Source organism: Ochotona curzoniae, unplaced genomic scaffold, assembly GCF_017591425.1.
Source record: "Ochotona curzoniae isolate NIBS_2020 unplaced genomic scaffold, NIBS_Ocur_1.0 scaffold_1037, whole genome shotgun sequence".
Classification (NCBI taxonomy): Eukaryota; Metazoa; Chordata; class Mammalia; order Lagomorpha; family Ochotonidae; genus Ochotona; species Ochotona curzoniae.
This window is the reverse complement of record NW_024467083.1, coordinates 4,077,007-4,093,447: the sequence shown is the minus strand read 5'-3', so window position 1 is coordinate 4,093,447 and position 16,441 is coordinate 4,077,007. Positions and strand designations below refer to the sequence as shown.

At 44.3% G+C, this 16,441-nt stretch overlaps 1 protein-coding gene across 1 annotated transcript in view; it reads left to right on the top strand.

The window, feature by feature from the left end:
• TGFBR3 (transforming growth factor beta receptor 3) overlaps positions 1 to 16,441 on the top strand; it is a 199,871-nt gene that overhangs the window by 161,120 nt on the left and 22,310 nt on the right. The window contains exons 7-12 of the mRNA XM_040998995.1: positions 1,626 to 1,773; positions 8,183 to 8,372; positions 10,114 to 10,448; positions 10,814 to 10,966; positions 12,111 to 12,251; positions 12,906 to 13,064. Coding sequence (XP_040854929.1) covers positions 1,626 to 1,773; positions 8,183 to 8,372; positions 10,114 to 10,448; positions 10,814 to 10,966; positions 12,111 to 12,251; positions 12,906 to 13,064 — 1,126 coding nt within the window. The remainder of the gene's footprint in view (positions 1 to 1,625; positions 1,774 to 8,182; positions 8,373 to 10,113; positions 10,449 to 10,813; positions 10,967 to 12,110; positions 12,252 to 12,905; positions 13,065 to 16,441) is intronic.

Sequence of the window (16,441 nt, the reverse complement as noted above, 5' to 3'; positions counted from 1 at the left end):
CGTCCCTGTGTCAGTGGTCAGGGAACTCATAGTACTTTGGGTGTGGTGCACAAAAGTTTTGAGGAGGGAACATAGGCACTAGTGGTATGTTTCATATTCTGCAGCTGTCTGCAAATCCTCTGTATTCCAGCTGGGTTGCAGAAGTCTGTTCTGGACTTGTCAGTATTATATAGGACACTATCCCTCTTGTACCTTCATGATCCTCCTTGACTGAGGTTATCTCTGATAAGAAAATCACAAAATGTGCCTTATTAGCATAATTTCCATTTCTGGAACGTTCTGATCTTAATGAAGTTTTATTCATTGTGTCCTTGGAGCACGTGTACACTTAGAACTGTTTGCTTTAAAGCTATGTGTGTGTGTGTGTGTGTGTGTGAGAGAGAGAGAGAGAGAGAGAGAGAGAGAAAGAGAGAGGTGGAGTGGCCTTTCACGGAGACTTGAAGATACCAAGTTGCCATGAGAAAGAACTCATCTCCTCCTGCATTCCTGTCACCATCTCAGTGTCCTACCCCTGGACTGGAAATGTGACCCTCCCTATTGAGAATAATTCAGGAATTAAGAAAAGAGGAAAAGTTCCTTCTCTCACTGTAGCCTACATCTCATGGGCACTGATGACTTCAAAATGTTAATGTGTACGTTGTGGAGGGGTTTCAGAGTTAAAATTCGAATGAGGTTTTGGTTTCAGAAGTGAGTAAACTGAAGATTCATTTTGGTAGGATTCCATTCTATCCCACATGAGGAGTTGTGTGGTAAATTCAAAGGCAATGAAAACTGGAAGCAGTCTGGCACATATGCTTAGCTATGAAGCCCACAGCTTCATTTGAGTTCATTGTTCATTTTATGCTTTGCAAGCACATAAAACCAAGATGAAAATAAAGACCGTTTCCTTAAGTTTAGAACCATGGAGATATTGTTTAGTAAGAAATTCCCTTCTACACGGAATTCTTAAAAGTTGGGGGTGGGGGTGGTCATTGCTTTTCTAGCAATTACTCGGTTGACCATCTGTTTTCTTTATTTTCATAACTGTCTATCCAGAAGTTGGGGAAAAGTAAATGCAGATAGGATTTTGCAGCAGTTGTAAATGGTTTGAGCAAACCTGAGAGAAGCCAAGAGTCTCTTTGCCTCTAACTTTGAAGTTTCCAAGTTTTTTATTAGTGTGATTCCCCCCTAATCACAGCCCTCCCTCCCCAGCCCCACCCACCCACACACCAAAGTTCTGTCTGCCTCTGGTTTTGGAGGAGTATCTGAGCATGTAGTTGCACTGAAGAGGCTGGATAGCAAAAGCGACAGTTCTGCCTTAGTAAGTCTATCTTCTGGTTTGTCCAAGTCCCTTTCTGATGGTGCCTGTGTCAAGGAACCACCTTGATTTTGGTGTTGCTTTCTCAAAGAAGAGGAAAGAAGCATCCCTGGCTAATGATCAGCAGGAGTTTGTTTCCATTGTTATGTAAAATCATTTTGTTTTGTATGCAATAACAATCTGTTCTGCACATGTCACTTGCCCAGGATCAACTCCAACTTTTTAATCAGCTGGCCAGACACTAGAAACACGAAGACTTGGAAGAGGGGAGAGAGCTGCAACTTCCTGGCATGTGGGTCCTAACTTCGCCTTTGTTTGCTCTTCCCAGTGCTTTCCAGGTGGATATAATAATTGACATAAGACCCTCTCGTGAGCATCCCGAGGTGGTCAGAAATCTCATCCTCATCTTGAAGTGCAAGAAGTCTGTCAACTGGGTGATCAAGTCTTTTGACGTGAAGGGAAACCTGAAAGTTATTGTAAGCATGTCTTTGTTTTGACGAATGGCAGTGATTTAAGTTGGGTTTCTATGTGTTGTTTTTCTCAAGTTTCTGTCTCTTTGAACTTTCTAAGCTCTCCCAGTTATTTTTCACTTTTCAGAGGAAGCTGATCTCTGGCTTCTCCTGATGGAGAGCGTCAGTGTGGAGGTTGAAATATCAGCACGGGGCATGACAGACTTTGTGTCCTGGCACGTGCACTTACAAGCTGGGATGGTGGGCATGTCCCTGAAGTTCTCTCAGCTCCAGTGGCCTCATGGACGAAACTCCTGAAGTGTATTTTGCAGTCCTAGGAAGTGTAAAATAAGGAGCACAGTGAAGTGTTGCAGGGCTAAATGCTGTACGGGCCTCAGGTCCTGGGAATCGACTCTTGCTTTGGTGTTAGGGACATGGGGAAGGCATGGGAAATCAGGATGACCCCAGTTCACATCATGTGCTGTTCTTTTGGCATTGGCATGTCTTCCCGCCTGCTCCAAACTGCTAAGCATGAAACACTGAGAGAAGAATCATAGTAATTGGGTCAGGAATTTGGTATAGCAGTTAGTATACCACTTGGAGCACCCACATCCTACATTGCTTGCCTGGGTTTCAGTCGCTGCTCTGCTTCAGATCCAGTTTCTTGCTAATGTGTAACCTTGGAGGCAGCAGGTGATGGTTCAGGTACTGGAGTCCCTATCCTGTCACCCAGCTGGGATAGCTGGATTGATTTTTGGGCTCCTGGTTTCAGCCTGGTCTAGCACCAGCTGTTATATGCTTTTGGGGAGTGAATCAGCAGATGGGAGGTCTGCCTCTCTCTCTCCTTTTGTGTGTATGTGTGATTCTACATTTCAAATACACAGATAGAAGAAAAATCACACTGATTCTGAGGTTAGATAGAGGATTCTGGGAAAGTCTGGTCACTTTGTGAAGGAAATCTCAAGGAGACTACTGGTTGGAATGATCTGCAGAAGAGGCTCTTTAAAAGCTGGATGTGCAATTTTGATAAAGTTATAGTCTTAGCTATAAATAGGGACTACTTATTTAGCACAATGTTAAAGTAATTATATTAAAAGAGAGAAATCATCCTCTCCATCTTTTAGCAAATTGTTAGCCCTTTTATTTTATGGGATCAAGTGTTTATGCATTGTATTTTTAAAAAAGATTTATTTGTATTTGTTAGGTAGATTTGTAGAGAGAAAGAGAAACAGAGGGAGAAATATTCTGTCTGCTGGTTCACTCCACAAATGGCCACAGTGACCAGAGGTGAGCTGATCCGAAGCCAGGAGCCAGGAGCCTCTTCCAGGTTTCTGATGGTACCAAGACTTTAGGCCATCCTCTGCTACTTTCCCAGGCCATAGCAGGGTACTGGATCATAAGTGCAGCTGCCAGGGCTAGAGTCAGTGCCAATTTGGGACACTGGCATTGGCAGGCAGAGGATGAATATTGAGTCAGTGTGCCCCCCTCCCAAGTAGGCAGTGTCTCTCTTAGTAGCTGCATCAAATCAGTTGTGGTAGGCTTTATATTTTCAGTGTTTTAGGAGAACCATGCCTTTGCTTCTTGTATTATTTAGTCATACATGGCACCTTCCCCTGATCCAGCAGTAAGGAAAGCCAACAGTTCCCTGTGCAGTGTCGTGTAAAAGCCCTCCACAAAAGCAGCAGGCAAGGTCATGAACACACTAACTTCATTTTTAAGTCATTACCTCTGGTTCCTGTGGGTTTTTTTTCTTTGTTAACTTTGGGACAGTCCTAACAAGTCAGCATGTGTAACGGTGATACACTACTTTGGTATTGAGTGCAAAGTGTGGCCGTGACTTTCTGAAGCCAGAGATGTTTAGATTGCCCTCCCTGGCATGGCATGAGGGGTGTCAGTGACCTGGGCTGTCTGCCGCTCTTGCTGCCTGGCACACTGGCCAAATGTTTTTGATTTCAGAATAACAAAAACAGGAAAGGGAATCGTGCTTTGAAAAGCAAAAACATACGGTACAGTTTAATTCCCTGCTGAAGTGCTTGTGTAACTATTCCTTGGGCCCTGACCCCGTCCCCAGCTCTTTCTCTCCCTGAGTGTTAGAGTCCACTCAGTGTCCTAATCTCTCCTAGGAATCAGAAAGGCTAGAAATGAGATTGCTCATCCCAAGCAAGATCTGTTTATCTCCCTCTCCTTGGCTATCCTCCTGTTCCTGGCCAATTTTGGACAATGCAGGACATGACTGAACAATTAGGTCATGTTTCATAATGTTCTGTTTCATTCTCCCAATCAGTATCATGCTTTGTGATTTCCTAACTCCCTGTCTCAGATGTGAATTCTATGCTGTGAGGGAAGGCTATCTGTTCATATAAATGTATGCATTAGTGCTTAGAAAGGGAGAGTGGTGGCAGGCGTTTGGCCTAGTGGTGAGGCTGCAGGGGGAGATGCCTGTGTTGCCTAGCAGAGGACCTGAGGTCAAGGTCTGGCTCTGACTCCCGTCTCTAGCTTCCGGCTGATGCAGATCACAAGAGGCAAAGGTGATGACTCAAGTAGATGGGACACGTGTGGCATCTGTGTTGAGTCCTTGGCTGTGGAGCTTGATCCTGACCCAGCCCCAGCTAATGTGAGCATTTGGAGTAGGGACCCCCAGATGAGACAGCCTCATTCTCTGGGCCTCTCTGCCTCTCAAATAAATTAAAAAAAAATTTTTTTTGACAGCAAAGGAGCAAAGGCATCATGGATACTTTGCTTCTAGCATTTGCTTTCTAGACAGAATAGTAGAGTGGCAAGAATCCTGGATTTGAGTCAGACTGGGCTACATCAAAAACCTCATCTAATTTATCATTACTGCTAGTGCATACTGGTGAGACTCACTAGACAGTCTGTCTTCTTATAAAATGGATATGATGATAGTATACACCTTGAGAGTGATTGTGAGGTTGAGCTAAGTTCATGTGTCTGTTGACTCACTTATTCAACAAGTATTTGTTAAGAGGGCACAGGCATGTCACCTAAAGCACTGGGTGCACTGCAGGCACAGGGTGAATTAATTCCTAGGTGGGCATGTGACTCTTGGATTCTCCTTCCCTAACAAATTGTCATTCCCAACTCCCTATTTTTAAGAAGAAAATTAAATAAAAGAATGTTCAGAAAGCTCCTAGCATACCACTTAGTGTAAAATGGGGTTTATCTTCTTACCAGCAGCAGTTCTTCTCAAAGAAAGATAAAAACCAAAAAACACGTCTAGTACTGAAGGAATCATAAGAAACTTGACGGGTAAATTTAAAGCAAAGCACCATTAAACATAGGTGGCTGAACCATGAATGGGAGTAGTACAAAAAGTTAGCAGAGAATGGAGTTAAACCATGTTTAATTTGGCGCAAAAAATGTTTGTCAATTATGATTTATTTGAGAGATGGGGGAAAGAGAGAGCACTTGCACTCCATCCCTGGCTCACCCCCCTGGATGCCCACCATGGCTACCCAGAGCTGGCAGACTGCCATTGGGCGTGCAGCCAGGCTCAAACCCAGGCGCTTGATCCAAGATGCAGGTGCTCCAGTCAGCATCTCAATCACTAGACCCAACATCCTTTCTTGGTACACACACAAACAAAATGAAATTCACGCATACTTTTTTCTACAACATGTGTTTTCCACGGGGCATGGGCAGAATGTTTTCTTCAAGTATCCAGAATAGTCAAAAGCGAAGCCAAAGACAGAAAGAGGAACACTGAAGTCCCCACCTTGCCGTATACAGCTCTGGCTCCTGCGCTTCAGAGCTTCAGATCCTTTGGGGACCCTGCATACTTACTTTTATGGCCGGAAGAACTGCTAAAATATTAAAGAATGGATAGAGGAAATTGGTCACGGGTTTCCTCTGACTCTGTTTCATGTGGCCTCAGGACTTCAAGGTTGGTGTCATCCAGTTCTTAGAAAGGATTTTTTTAATTACGATCCCTAAGTGCGTATGCACTGTACTCTGTGACTCACCCATTGCGCCACTGTTTCCCCCCATACATCAGTTCTGATGCAAACTTGAGGGGCTGTAGAGGCACTTTAAATTCTTTACCTGGTTCACCATCTCTCATGATATGGTAGCTGGGAAAAATGGTGATATCTCGAGACCCCTAAGAACTCTCCCATTTGAAATAGCTCTGCTAAGTTTGGAAGAAACTCAGGGACTCCTAGAGATATGGAGTGAGGAATTTGTCTAGTGCTGAGAAGCAATGTACCTGCCATTGTGCCAAGCCTTGTTCCTTGGCAGTCGTGTAGATGGTTGTCTGTCATTTCAATTCTTAAGTCTAATCAATATATAGATTTTATGTGGAAAGGTATGAGCAGATCATTATGTATTGGGACAAAAGGACAGGTGGCAGCGATGATGGTAGTTTTCTGGAAATATAGGATTTTCTCAGCTGTCCAACAACATGGAAAACAGGGCAGATGAGGCCAAGCAGTACTGGTTAGGCCAGTGATCCAATTCCAGCCGATCAAAATGATGTGCTGCTTTGAAGTACTGGAAGAAGCTGTGCCAAAGAAACTGTTGTTGACCAAATGAATGAAAACTCCCAGGGACAAATCACATCCTCCCTGACTTCAGCTTGGCATTCTCTCCTTCCTTGACCCCTCAGCATTTCTTGTCCTTAGTTGCTGTTTTTCTAACCAGCAACTAAGAAATTTGCCCTGATTTCAAGCGAGAGCTGTAGCACTTTGAGTATGTGGAACTGAGTTAACACCTGGCTGCACAACTTGAACTAAAACTGCCTGGTTTCTCTGAATGCCAGGGTGCTGGCTAGCCAGACTGGCAGTTTTCCCATGCATAAGTCCTTTGGGTGAGATCTTTTAAGCCCTGAAGTTAAATACATGTGTCCCCAGCCAATCTCCCACTATCAATGAGGCCAAGAGAACTTAGAGCCTGTGAATCTCTTATGGTGTTACAGTGGGAAAAGATTAGTATTTAGTCATGTTAAGGGCAAAGAGAATGGGAAACAAATGAGGAATTGAGGAAAAATGCTGCATGTGTGCAGGGCAAAATCAATGGGCATGGAAATTAAAGAGATTTTTATACAGCGTGAAAATGGCATAAGCTGTATGCTGGAGGGACTTTGCCGCCTGGTACAACAGTTGTTGAAAAGGTGGGGCCAGCCCTTTGAGAACCCTCTGCAGCGTCTGGCTGTGTCGCCCTCGCACTAGACCACTCAGTTACATGAGTCCCCAAGTGATGCAGAAATTCACCTCTCATGTCTTGGTTATTCAGAGTGCAGTTAGATTCTTTCCTGAAAGAGTTTGTATGATTTTTAATTTCATAACTGATTTCCCACTAAATACAAATTTTCTGACCTACTTGTAATATTGGATAAAACATTAATAACCTTGCTTAATAGGGGATAAAGACAATAACATCATCCCATATGGGTATCAGTTCGTGTCCCAGCTGTTTCATTTCCAATCCAGCTCCCTGCTCAACAGCCTGGGAAAGTATCAGGGGATGGTCCAAACGTCTGGGCCCCGTTACCTATATGGGAAAGGCGGATGAAGCATTCTCCCAGTTCCCAGCTTTGACCTGGTATAGCCCTGGCCTTTGTAGCAATCTGGGGAGTAAATCAACAAATCAAAGATCTCTGTCTGTCTCTGTCTCTCTCCCCCTCTCTCTCCCTCTCTCTCTCCCTCTCTCCCTCTCCTTCTCTCTCTCCCTCTCTCCCTCTCTCCCTCCCTCTCTCCCTCTATCCCTCTCCCCCTCTCTCTCTCCCTCTCTCCCTCTCCTTCTCTCTCTCCCCCCTCTCTCCCTCTCTTTCTCCCTCTCTCTCTCCCCCTCCCACTTCCTCTTTTCTTACATCTCTCCCTTCCTTCCTCCCTCTCTCCCCCACCTCTCTCTAATTCTGCTTTTCAAATAAATAAATAGACCTAAAAAAATTAACAGGCAGAGGAAAGGTAATCTAAATTAAGTAATATTTTAGAACATAAACTGTTAGCATTGTCAGTTAAAAGAACTGGCAAATGAGCAGTTGCACAAACATCAGCTTGATCATAAATTATAAACAAAATATCAACGTTGACAGTTTTGCCAAATGGGATTTAATAAGTAAGGATGGGCTAGTCTTCCTTTCAAGGCAACTTGATTGTGCTTTCATTTAAATCTTGGGTTATAGGAAGTTAAACATGTAAATTTGTGTACTTTATACCTAATTGTAAATAGAAACAGGAGAAAGTTTGGTGTACAGATTTGATGAGTGTGTTAAGGACTTCAACATTTAACTCTGTATAACACAGAAAATATATATAATATGCAGCTCTTTAACTGTCGTTGTATTTTTATTAAGATAAACTACCCAAGCAACATGAGCAGATAGCATGAATAGGTGTCTCTTCCTTTCTGTGAAAGATTTGTTTAAAATATTATTTATCTTTACATTCATGATTGAGATTTATTTTACTGTTCTCTGTAGGCTCCTAACAGTATTGGTTTTGGGAAAGAGAGTGAAAGGTCTATGACCATGACCAAGTCTGTAAGAGATGATATTCCTTCCACCCAAGAGAACTTGGTGAAGTGGGCTTTGGACAATGGCTATAGCCCAGTAACTTCATACACCATGGCCCCTGTGGCTAATAGATTTCATCTTCGACTTGAAAACCATGGTAAGATGTGATTTTTTTAAATGTATTTACTTGTATGAAAAAAAATGTCCCAAATAGAGCTCTCTCATAAACGTATCTCATTTCAGCTTCTATGGTGCAGTTTTTCTGTTATACATTTTACTAATATATGTGCTATTTAGTGTCAGGCTTAAAAAGGTCTTGAATTGTAATAAATGAAGCTGAAATACACATCTTAGTATTGTCAAGGTGTTTGCATGTCAGAGCACCTTGCCTTAGATCACTGCTGTGACCACATTAGAGATACATTGGCCAGGGTTCTCCTACTAGAACCATCACGGGACCACTTATGGCTGAGAATACAGTGGGGTTACCACTGCAGGAAAGAAGACCGTGGTCAAAACCTGCCTCTTCTAGGAAGATGGTCGTGGGAACTCACACTGGGGCTTCCAACCCGGTTAGGGGGCAGCGTTGCCACTTTACTTTGATAGAGCAGAAAGCAGAGGCTCAACAAGTTCATGAGATTTTTGAAAGAGTCTTACAGTGAGCCTGACTCAAGCTGCAGGATTCTGTTCCCAGACCTGTTCCTCACTTCCGGCACTCCTCATGATTGTAATGCTCTCAGAACGAAGGTTAGAAGAACCAGTTCAAGTCTCCTTGCTCCTGTTTATTCACTCACTTAACCTCTATGACAACACCTCCCCCAGCCAAATATTGAAAGGCAGAATTAGAGCGAGAGAAGTCTCCCATCCATTGTTTGACTCTCCAAGTGGCCATAACTGGGCTGGTCTGATACCAGGAACCAGGGGCTTCAACCAGGTCTCAAACATGGTGTCAGGGACCCCAAAATACATGGGCCATCTTTCAGTGTGTTCCCAGACACTTCAGCAGGAGAAACAGACTCAAACTGGCACCCATATGGGATGCCGATGCTGAAGACACAGCACCATACCCCACTAATTTTTAAAATGTTAGTACTGGAGATAGGTGTGTGCCATAGTGGTTAAGATGCCATTTGGGATGCCCAATCCAATATTAGCCAGCCTGTTTTGAAATGTTGGCTATGCTCCAATCTAGCAAGGGCAACAGGTGATAGCTCAAGTGCTTGGGTCCTTGCCAGCCCTGTTTGCGGTAGGCATTTTGGGAGTGACCTCCACAGATGAAAGTTGTCTCCCTGCCTGCCTTTCAGATAATAACAAATACTAATATTGTTTCAAGAAATCTTTAGAAAAACTGCTCAAAAAATCTCTAGATTTAAGAGAAGCATTACAGTGGTATTTGAATGGAATAGTGTGGCCCTGTGCAACTTAGTGAAGTCACAAATTTTTGTCTCTTGTATTTAGAAATTAGCTATCACTATGATCCCCACCTGGGCTGTACATTCCAATTGCATGGAGAGTTTGAAATATAAGAATGGGTCTCCCCCCAGAGATTTTACATTTTAATTGGCAGCTACAATCTGGGTATAGAGATTTCTTTTTTTATGTTCTCAGAGTAATTGTAAAGTGTAGTCCTTTGAGAACCACTGATGTCATCTGATCTTTATACATTTTGGGAAATTGAGGCACAGAGAAATAAGCCAACTGCTCAAAGACACTGAGCTTGGTGGAGAGACCAGGATTAGGTACCAGGCTTCCAGTCTCCTGGTTGCTTAAATACATTACTTGTTAAAAGTAATTTTACACTTGTCAGTTTTAACTAATTGCTCCTGTTCTGCATTTGCTGGCGATGCCTGTGGCCTGGTGGCAACATTAATGCTGTTTTACTTTCTCTGTCGCCACAGAGGAGATGAGAGATGAGGAAGTCCATGCCATCCCTCCTGAACTACGCATCCTGCTGGACCCCAGCTCCTTGCCTACCCTGGAAAACCCGCCCTTCCGGGGCGGGGGAGGCCGAAACGGAGGTCTCCCCTTCCCTTTCCCAGATCTCCCCAGGAAAAGCCGGAAGGGAGAAGGTGAAACTCGGATCCCTAGGCTGAAGGACCCTGTCATCCCCAGCATGCAACTGTTTCCTAGTCCCAGAGAGCCAGAAGAGATGCAAGGGAGCATGAATGTTGCCCTGTCAGTCAAATGTGACAGTGACAAGATGACTGTGGCTGTAGAAAAAGACGCTTTTCAGGTCAGTGCAGCTTCTGTAAGGAGAGAAGATGGCTGCCTCCATCTCACTCTGGGCTGTCTGCTTGATTTCCCTCCAGCTCCCTCACTTTTTGAGCTCTGGTGACTTCTGTTTTCTCAGAGGAAGAGAGGAACCCCTTCCTCTTGGCTGTGATCCTCACGTGGGTCCTGCTGTTCTCTAGGAGGGGGCAAGATCCTTGTGTGTCAGTATTTTGCTCTTGAATTTCCAAGGCAAACCAACAGTCCTTGGGGGAAAGGGGCAGAATGCGTGCCTCCTGCCTTCATTGGCCAGATCAGGCAGCATGTGTTAACTACATGCAACCCTAGTGCTTGCCAGCCCCATTGTGTTTTTGCTAATTGTTGTTGCAGACCAGCAGCTACTCAGGCATGGAGGTCACGTTGTTGGATCCTCGCTGCAAGGCCAGGCTGAATGGCACCCACTTCATCCTGGAGTCTCCGCTGAATGGCTGTGGCACCCGCCACCGGCGCTCAGTCCCTAATGGCGTGGTCTACTACAATTCGGTGCGTGTCCTGTAGCATCACTCTTTGCCTTCTGTCAGAGGCTTCCTGGTGTTGCCTTACCGCTAGTCTTTCTGTGTGTCTGAAGATGAGCAGGAGCCTGAACAAACTCAAGTGTCAGGTCTCAAGAAAAAAGAATTTGCATGGACCCTGACCTCTTTTTTCATTTGCTTTTTTTTCCCCCTGAATTTTGGAGAATAGGAAGGTCCTGTTTGCTCAGCTGGGGTTGTGGTGATCTCACCAACTCCCTCCTTCTGACACTTGATGCTAAAGGGTTCACTGGCAGGGAGATTAGGACTCCTCTTTGCATCCAAGCAGAGGATCAAATGGCCTGGCTCTTTGGGAGATAAACCTCAATGTCTTAGGCTCTCAGTGAGAAGCTCTGCACAACTGAGCAGCCAGATGGCTGGTTTCTCTAGGCTTACTTGGATCTCATCCACAGGTAGGCCAACTTCTCTAAAAAGTGATTTCAGATTTGAGAAGATCTTTATGAAATTATCTGAGACTGTATGGGTGGTATATTTGGTACAGGGCTTGGGATGCATTTGGGAGGCTCTAACCCCAGGAGAGAGCCTGGGTTCGAGTGTCGCCTCTGGCTCCCACGTCTAGCTTTCCAACAGTGGGAAGCAGCAGGTGCGTGGTGTAAGCATCCCTGCTGCGTGCGTGGGAGACCTGGATTGAGTTCCCATATCCTGACTTCTAATTCAAATAAAAGTTTTTATAAATCTTTAAGCCTACCATGGCCAAGTCTTTGTATTTCTTAGAGTTTTTAGTATCCAGATCCTTGCCTATATGGTCCCTCTGCCATATTGGCAAGCAACAATCCCATTCAACTCCATTTCAGCGTCTAGTGTTTTTCCATTTTCTAATTAATTTGCATTTTCTCCATCTAGTTGTAAAATCAATTTTTGCATCTTTGAGAAAATAAAGCTCCTAGTTCAAACCTAATTAGGATTCTCCTTATTGCTTCCCACTTTGAAATGAAATCCTAAAATGCGTGGAGTTTTCTGTTGTTGCTGTTTCTGTTTTCAAATCAGATTTTCAGTTTGTACCTAACTCCTTCCATGGGTGTTAATGTAAGGTAGAACTAAATGTGTGTGTGGCTGGGTAATTCGGTAGTGTAAGCTGTGCTTGCTTTGTCTTCTAGGTTGTGATAAAAGGGCTGACCCCCATGGACAGCAGTGGCTGGCCTGAAGGTTATGAAGACCTGGAGTCAGGAGACAATGGCTTTCCCGGAGACATGGATGAGGGAGAGCCTTCCTTCATTAGCCGTCCTGAAATCCTGCCGGTGAGTCTGTTTTCAGTGGGTAGTTTATGGAGAGTTTTGTCTACAGGAGTCATCTAAAAGTCTGTTGAAAATGTGCATTCTGAGAAAATCATGCATGGATTGCAGAAATTTTTTTTTTTTTTGGCACCAAAATAACCTTACGTGTTAAATCTATTTTTCAGACTTTTTTTTTTATAAAGATTTGTTTATTTATTTCTATTGGAAAAGGAAAATTTACAGAGAGAAGGAGGTAGAGAGAAAGATCTTCCATCCACTGGTTCATTCTCCAAGTGGCCGCAAGGGCCAGAGCTGAATCGATCTGAAACCTGGAGCCAGGAGCTTCTTCCAGGTCTCCCACGTGGGTGCAGGGTCAGTCCCAAGACTTTGGGCCGTCCTCGACTGCTTTCCCAGGCCAAAGGCAAGGAGCTAGATGAGAAGTGGAGCAGCTGGGACACAAGCCAGTGCCCAAATTGGATCCTGGGCATGCAAGGCAAGGATTTAGCTACTAGGCCATTGCACAGGGTCCCTTTATAGACTTTTTGAGGAACCTTCAAGTTTGTTTGAGTTTAATCAGGGGTTATTGTGAAAATACAAGCATATTAAAGGCCCAAACTCTTGAAGCTACAGGGCATTTGTCCTTCATGTGACAGTGATTTTATGTATTTATTTTTCCAGTTTAATTGCAGCCTGCAGCAGCCAGGGAACCCAAGTAGCTTCCTGGACCAGGCCAACGGAAACATCAGTTTCAACATGGAGCTGTATAACACCGACCTCTTCCTGGTGCCCTCCCAGGGCATCTTCTCTGTCACAGAAAATGGCCACGTTTATGTAGAGGTGAGACCTGACCCTAGGCTTTTAGGTTAGTGCTGAGCGGTAGTCCCTCTGACAGGAGCTAGAACACACTGTACATACCTCCTCCTCTGCTACCCTGACCCTCCCAGGGCACTTGACCCGATCTGAGTGAGGGCTTGGCTCAAAAAAACATTTCCAAATTGGCTTCTGACCAGAGCAGGAAACTTCAGGATTTCATACATTAGGTTAAATTCTATACACTTTTAAGCAAAATGCAGTATGCTACCATATCTCAAGGAGATTGGTTCATTTTTTTCTTGACTTGTTTCCAAATGAGTGAATGTATTGAAAGCGTGCCCTGCACATACCGTTAGTGTAAGTAGCATGCACATGAGATGACAGCCAAACATTAGGTAGTGGTGGTCATAATGAAATCATAATAGCACATGTTTCCTGAAGCTTTATTATGTACCAGACCCACTTGTAAGAATTATAGCAATTCATTAATTCTTCAGAACAGTCTGACTTGTACAGACTAACAATATTTCCATTTTGTGGATGTGAAAATTGAGGCACAAGCTTTGCTGAGTTCTCACGACTATGTTTCCATTTTGCCTGCTGTCGTGGAAGAATGGCATCCGCAGGTGTGCTGTTTTGATGTGAGGCGAAAAGCTGGCCGGTGGAAGGGGAGAGCAGCTCAGGGTGGAAATGGGATACTTCCATACCTTAGACGTGACTCCAGTGCCTGCAGTTCTGCTCGGGGGAGGAAATTAACTCTCACATTTGACCCAGTTTGGCACCATGCCCACTGGCTCTGGCTGCTGGTTTCACTGATCGTGTGGCTTCTGCCCCTCCCGCACCTGCCTCTTGAGAACTTTGCTCTTTTGGGAAGCATTTTCTTTCTCCGCTGAGGATAATATACAGCTCTCTACCCACTGTTCTTAGTCATAGATCTTTCCTAATCCCTCTTGCTTTCCTGGCTACACAGTCCACATGTTCAGTCGGTCAGCAACTCCCTGTTGTGCCCTGGGCTTCAGGGGTGCTGCCTAAGTGCAGTTGGTCCTTTTCCAAGTGTGTGCCTGGTTCGGCGAGCTCATGGCTCTGCTTCTTGCTCCTCAGTGACCAGTCTTGCTTGTGGGTCTCACACTGATGTCGTCTATTCTTTCCCCACCTCCACAGGGTTAGCTTACTTGACCCGTGTTGTAAGTTGGATTTTTTTGTTCTCGTCCATATCTTATGCTAAGTACTTTTTGGTAGTTAAACTTTATGAGATATTGTCAACTGATGAAAAATAAATGCCCTAGGTCTTTTTTGCTACCATTTTTAATGTCAAGTACATTGAGGAGAATGGAAGAGCTGATTGCAAACTGCTTTATTTTACTGTTGTTTAAAACTACAATACAAGAGGAAATCTCAATCTTTGCTTGGTCTTTGTCTTCCAGTTCAGATGTCACTTGTGATAGGAAAAGTGTTTACCTCTGTCAAGTAAAGCTTCATAAATCATGGACTAGGCCTAAAAAAACTGCTTCCACATTTCTTCTCCCCTGCATCTCTGATTTCTCTTCCCAGAATCCTCTGTTCGCTCTTGGCCACAGTCTTCTTTAATCCAAGACATTAACCATTTTTCCATCTGTTCTTTGGTCATCTGTGTGTGAGCCCTGGTCCCATAATGGGAGTTTCTCTTTCAATTTGTTTGACTTGGGGACTTAAAAAATTGTCTGTAACCCCTCTCCCCAGATTTCAATGGGGAATAGTATTACTGCTGATAGGCCATGTGTATTGATCACCTGTAGGCCTTATTGTTGGCATGTGACTGCCAGCTTGCTAATGACCCCAGGAACTGTATCTCACAGTGGCAGAGTCCTTGTTCTGTAGGTGAGGAAACTGAGCCTGAGCATGTGATTTCTTGAGACCTACTCACTTGGGAGGCCCCAGTCCTCCTGCCAGGCCTTTCCAGCCCCTTTAAGGACTTGCTGCCAATATTTTTTTTTCCCATTCTAAAGCAGAATTTTGGAGAGCCCAGACATTATGCCATTACATACCTTCTTTGAGAATAAAGATTTGCAGTCACCCTGTTACATATTTTTACACTGTGGCTGATTTTGTTGAAGAGTACTTTTTAGTAATAAGGTATATGTCGTTTGCCGTCTTTCCAAAGTGGACTAGCTTGTTCATCAGAAAGACTGAAAAAAAACAGTGAGGAGTAGAAGTTTGTAGAGGGATGACATCATAGTGACACCCTCTTCCTTCTCAGCACCTTGATCGTTGAGAGTGTGCTGGTTAACTGTGGGGGAAATCTCTCATAACAGGGCTGTGGATTCGAGGCCCCGGACAATGTCAGGGGGTTCCCCTGGGTATCTCAGAATGGAAAGTTTGTTTATATCTCCATGTCTCCTGAGAGGATTCTGAGGCCACTGGCCTAGGGGTGTAAAAACTGACTTTATTTCTAAAGTGGTTTAAGTTTATTTTCATCCTAAGTTTAGTGAAGGAATGAGGCATGGGGGTAGGGGTGAGTTGGGGGGGGCGGGGTAGTTCACACAGTGTCACCCAATGGAGAATCCAGCCTGATCTGGAGACTTTAAGTCGAGTTCAGGATGGTTGAGGTTTGAATTCTGTTTACACTTGGCTCAACACAACTTCCTGTTTCTAAAGAAAAGAACCTTAACAAGGTTTGGACCTGGCCCATGCAAATGTTTTGTAAGAGGGAAGTGTAAATGACTTGGAACAGTTTCCATATTAGATTTCCCTTAAAATACCCCTGGGCTTACAGAGTGAAGGGGAGAGTCCTTGGCACGGTCCTCTGAGCAGCTGGGCCACGTTGCCAGGGCTGTGATGGCCACCAGCTTGCAGCGTGCCTGACGTCCAGCTCCCGGGGCCGGCTCGGGTCTGCTGGTGAGTGAGGCAGGGCTTCACCAGGGCCCTGTTTTCCTGCAGCCTTTAGTTTGCTCTGTGCTTGTTGGGAAGCTTGCCTTTGCCTACCTGGCTGGAATAGATTCTGCCTCTGAAATAATTTCTTTTTTGAGTAATTGCTTTTAAATCTTGTGTTACAAGTGTACCCTGTTTTAATATTAAGGGCATTACCTATGTTTTACTTATTTTGGAAAAATCCACATGAGGTATATGGTGTGCTCATTGTTTTTTATCTGTCCCCGAGGGCTTGCGGAAGGTTGAAGACATGTATTTATCTTGCATTCCAGACTGGCATTTGAACCAAATAATGTACTGTCCCCATCCAGTTTAGATGGAAATACCTTTCTTCGACAAGTGTTTGTTACTTTGGCAGTGAGAAAGGGAAGCTGCACATGTGTTAAGAAAATGAAAATAAACAGCATCTCATGCCAAGGGTCATGTGGGTGCATTGCTCTGTGCCTGTGGTAGAAGTGACTTGCTGCCATGTTTCTAAGTTCATCTTTCTGTCC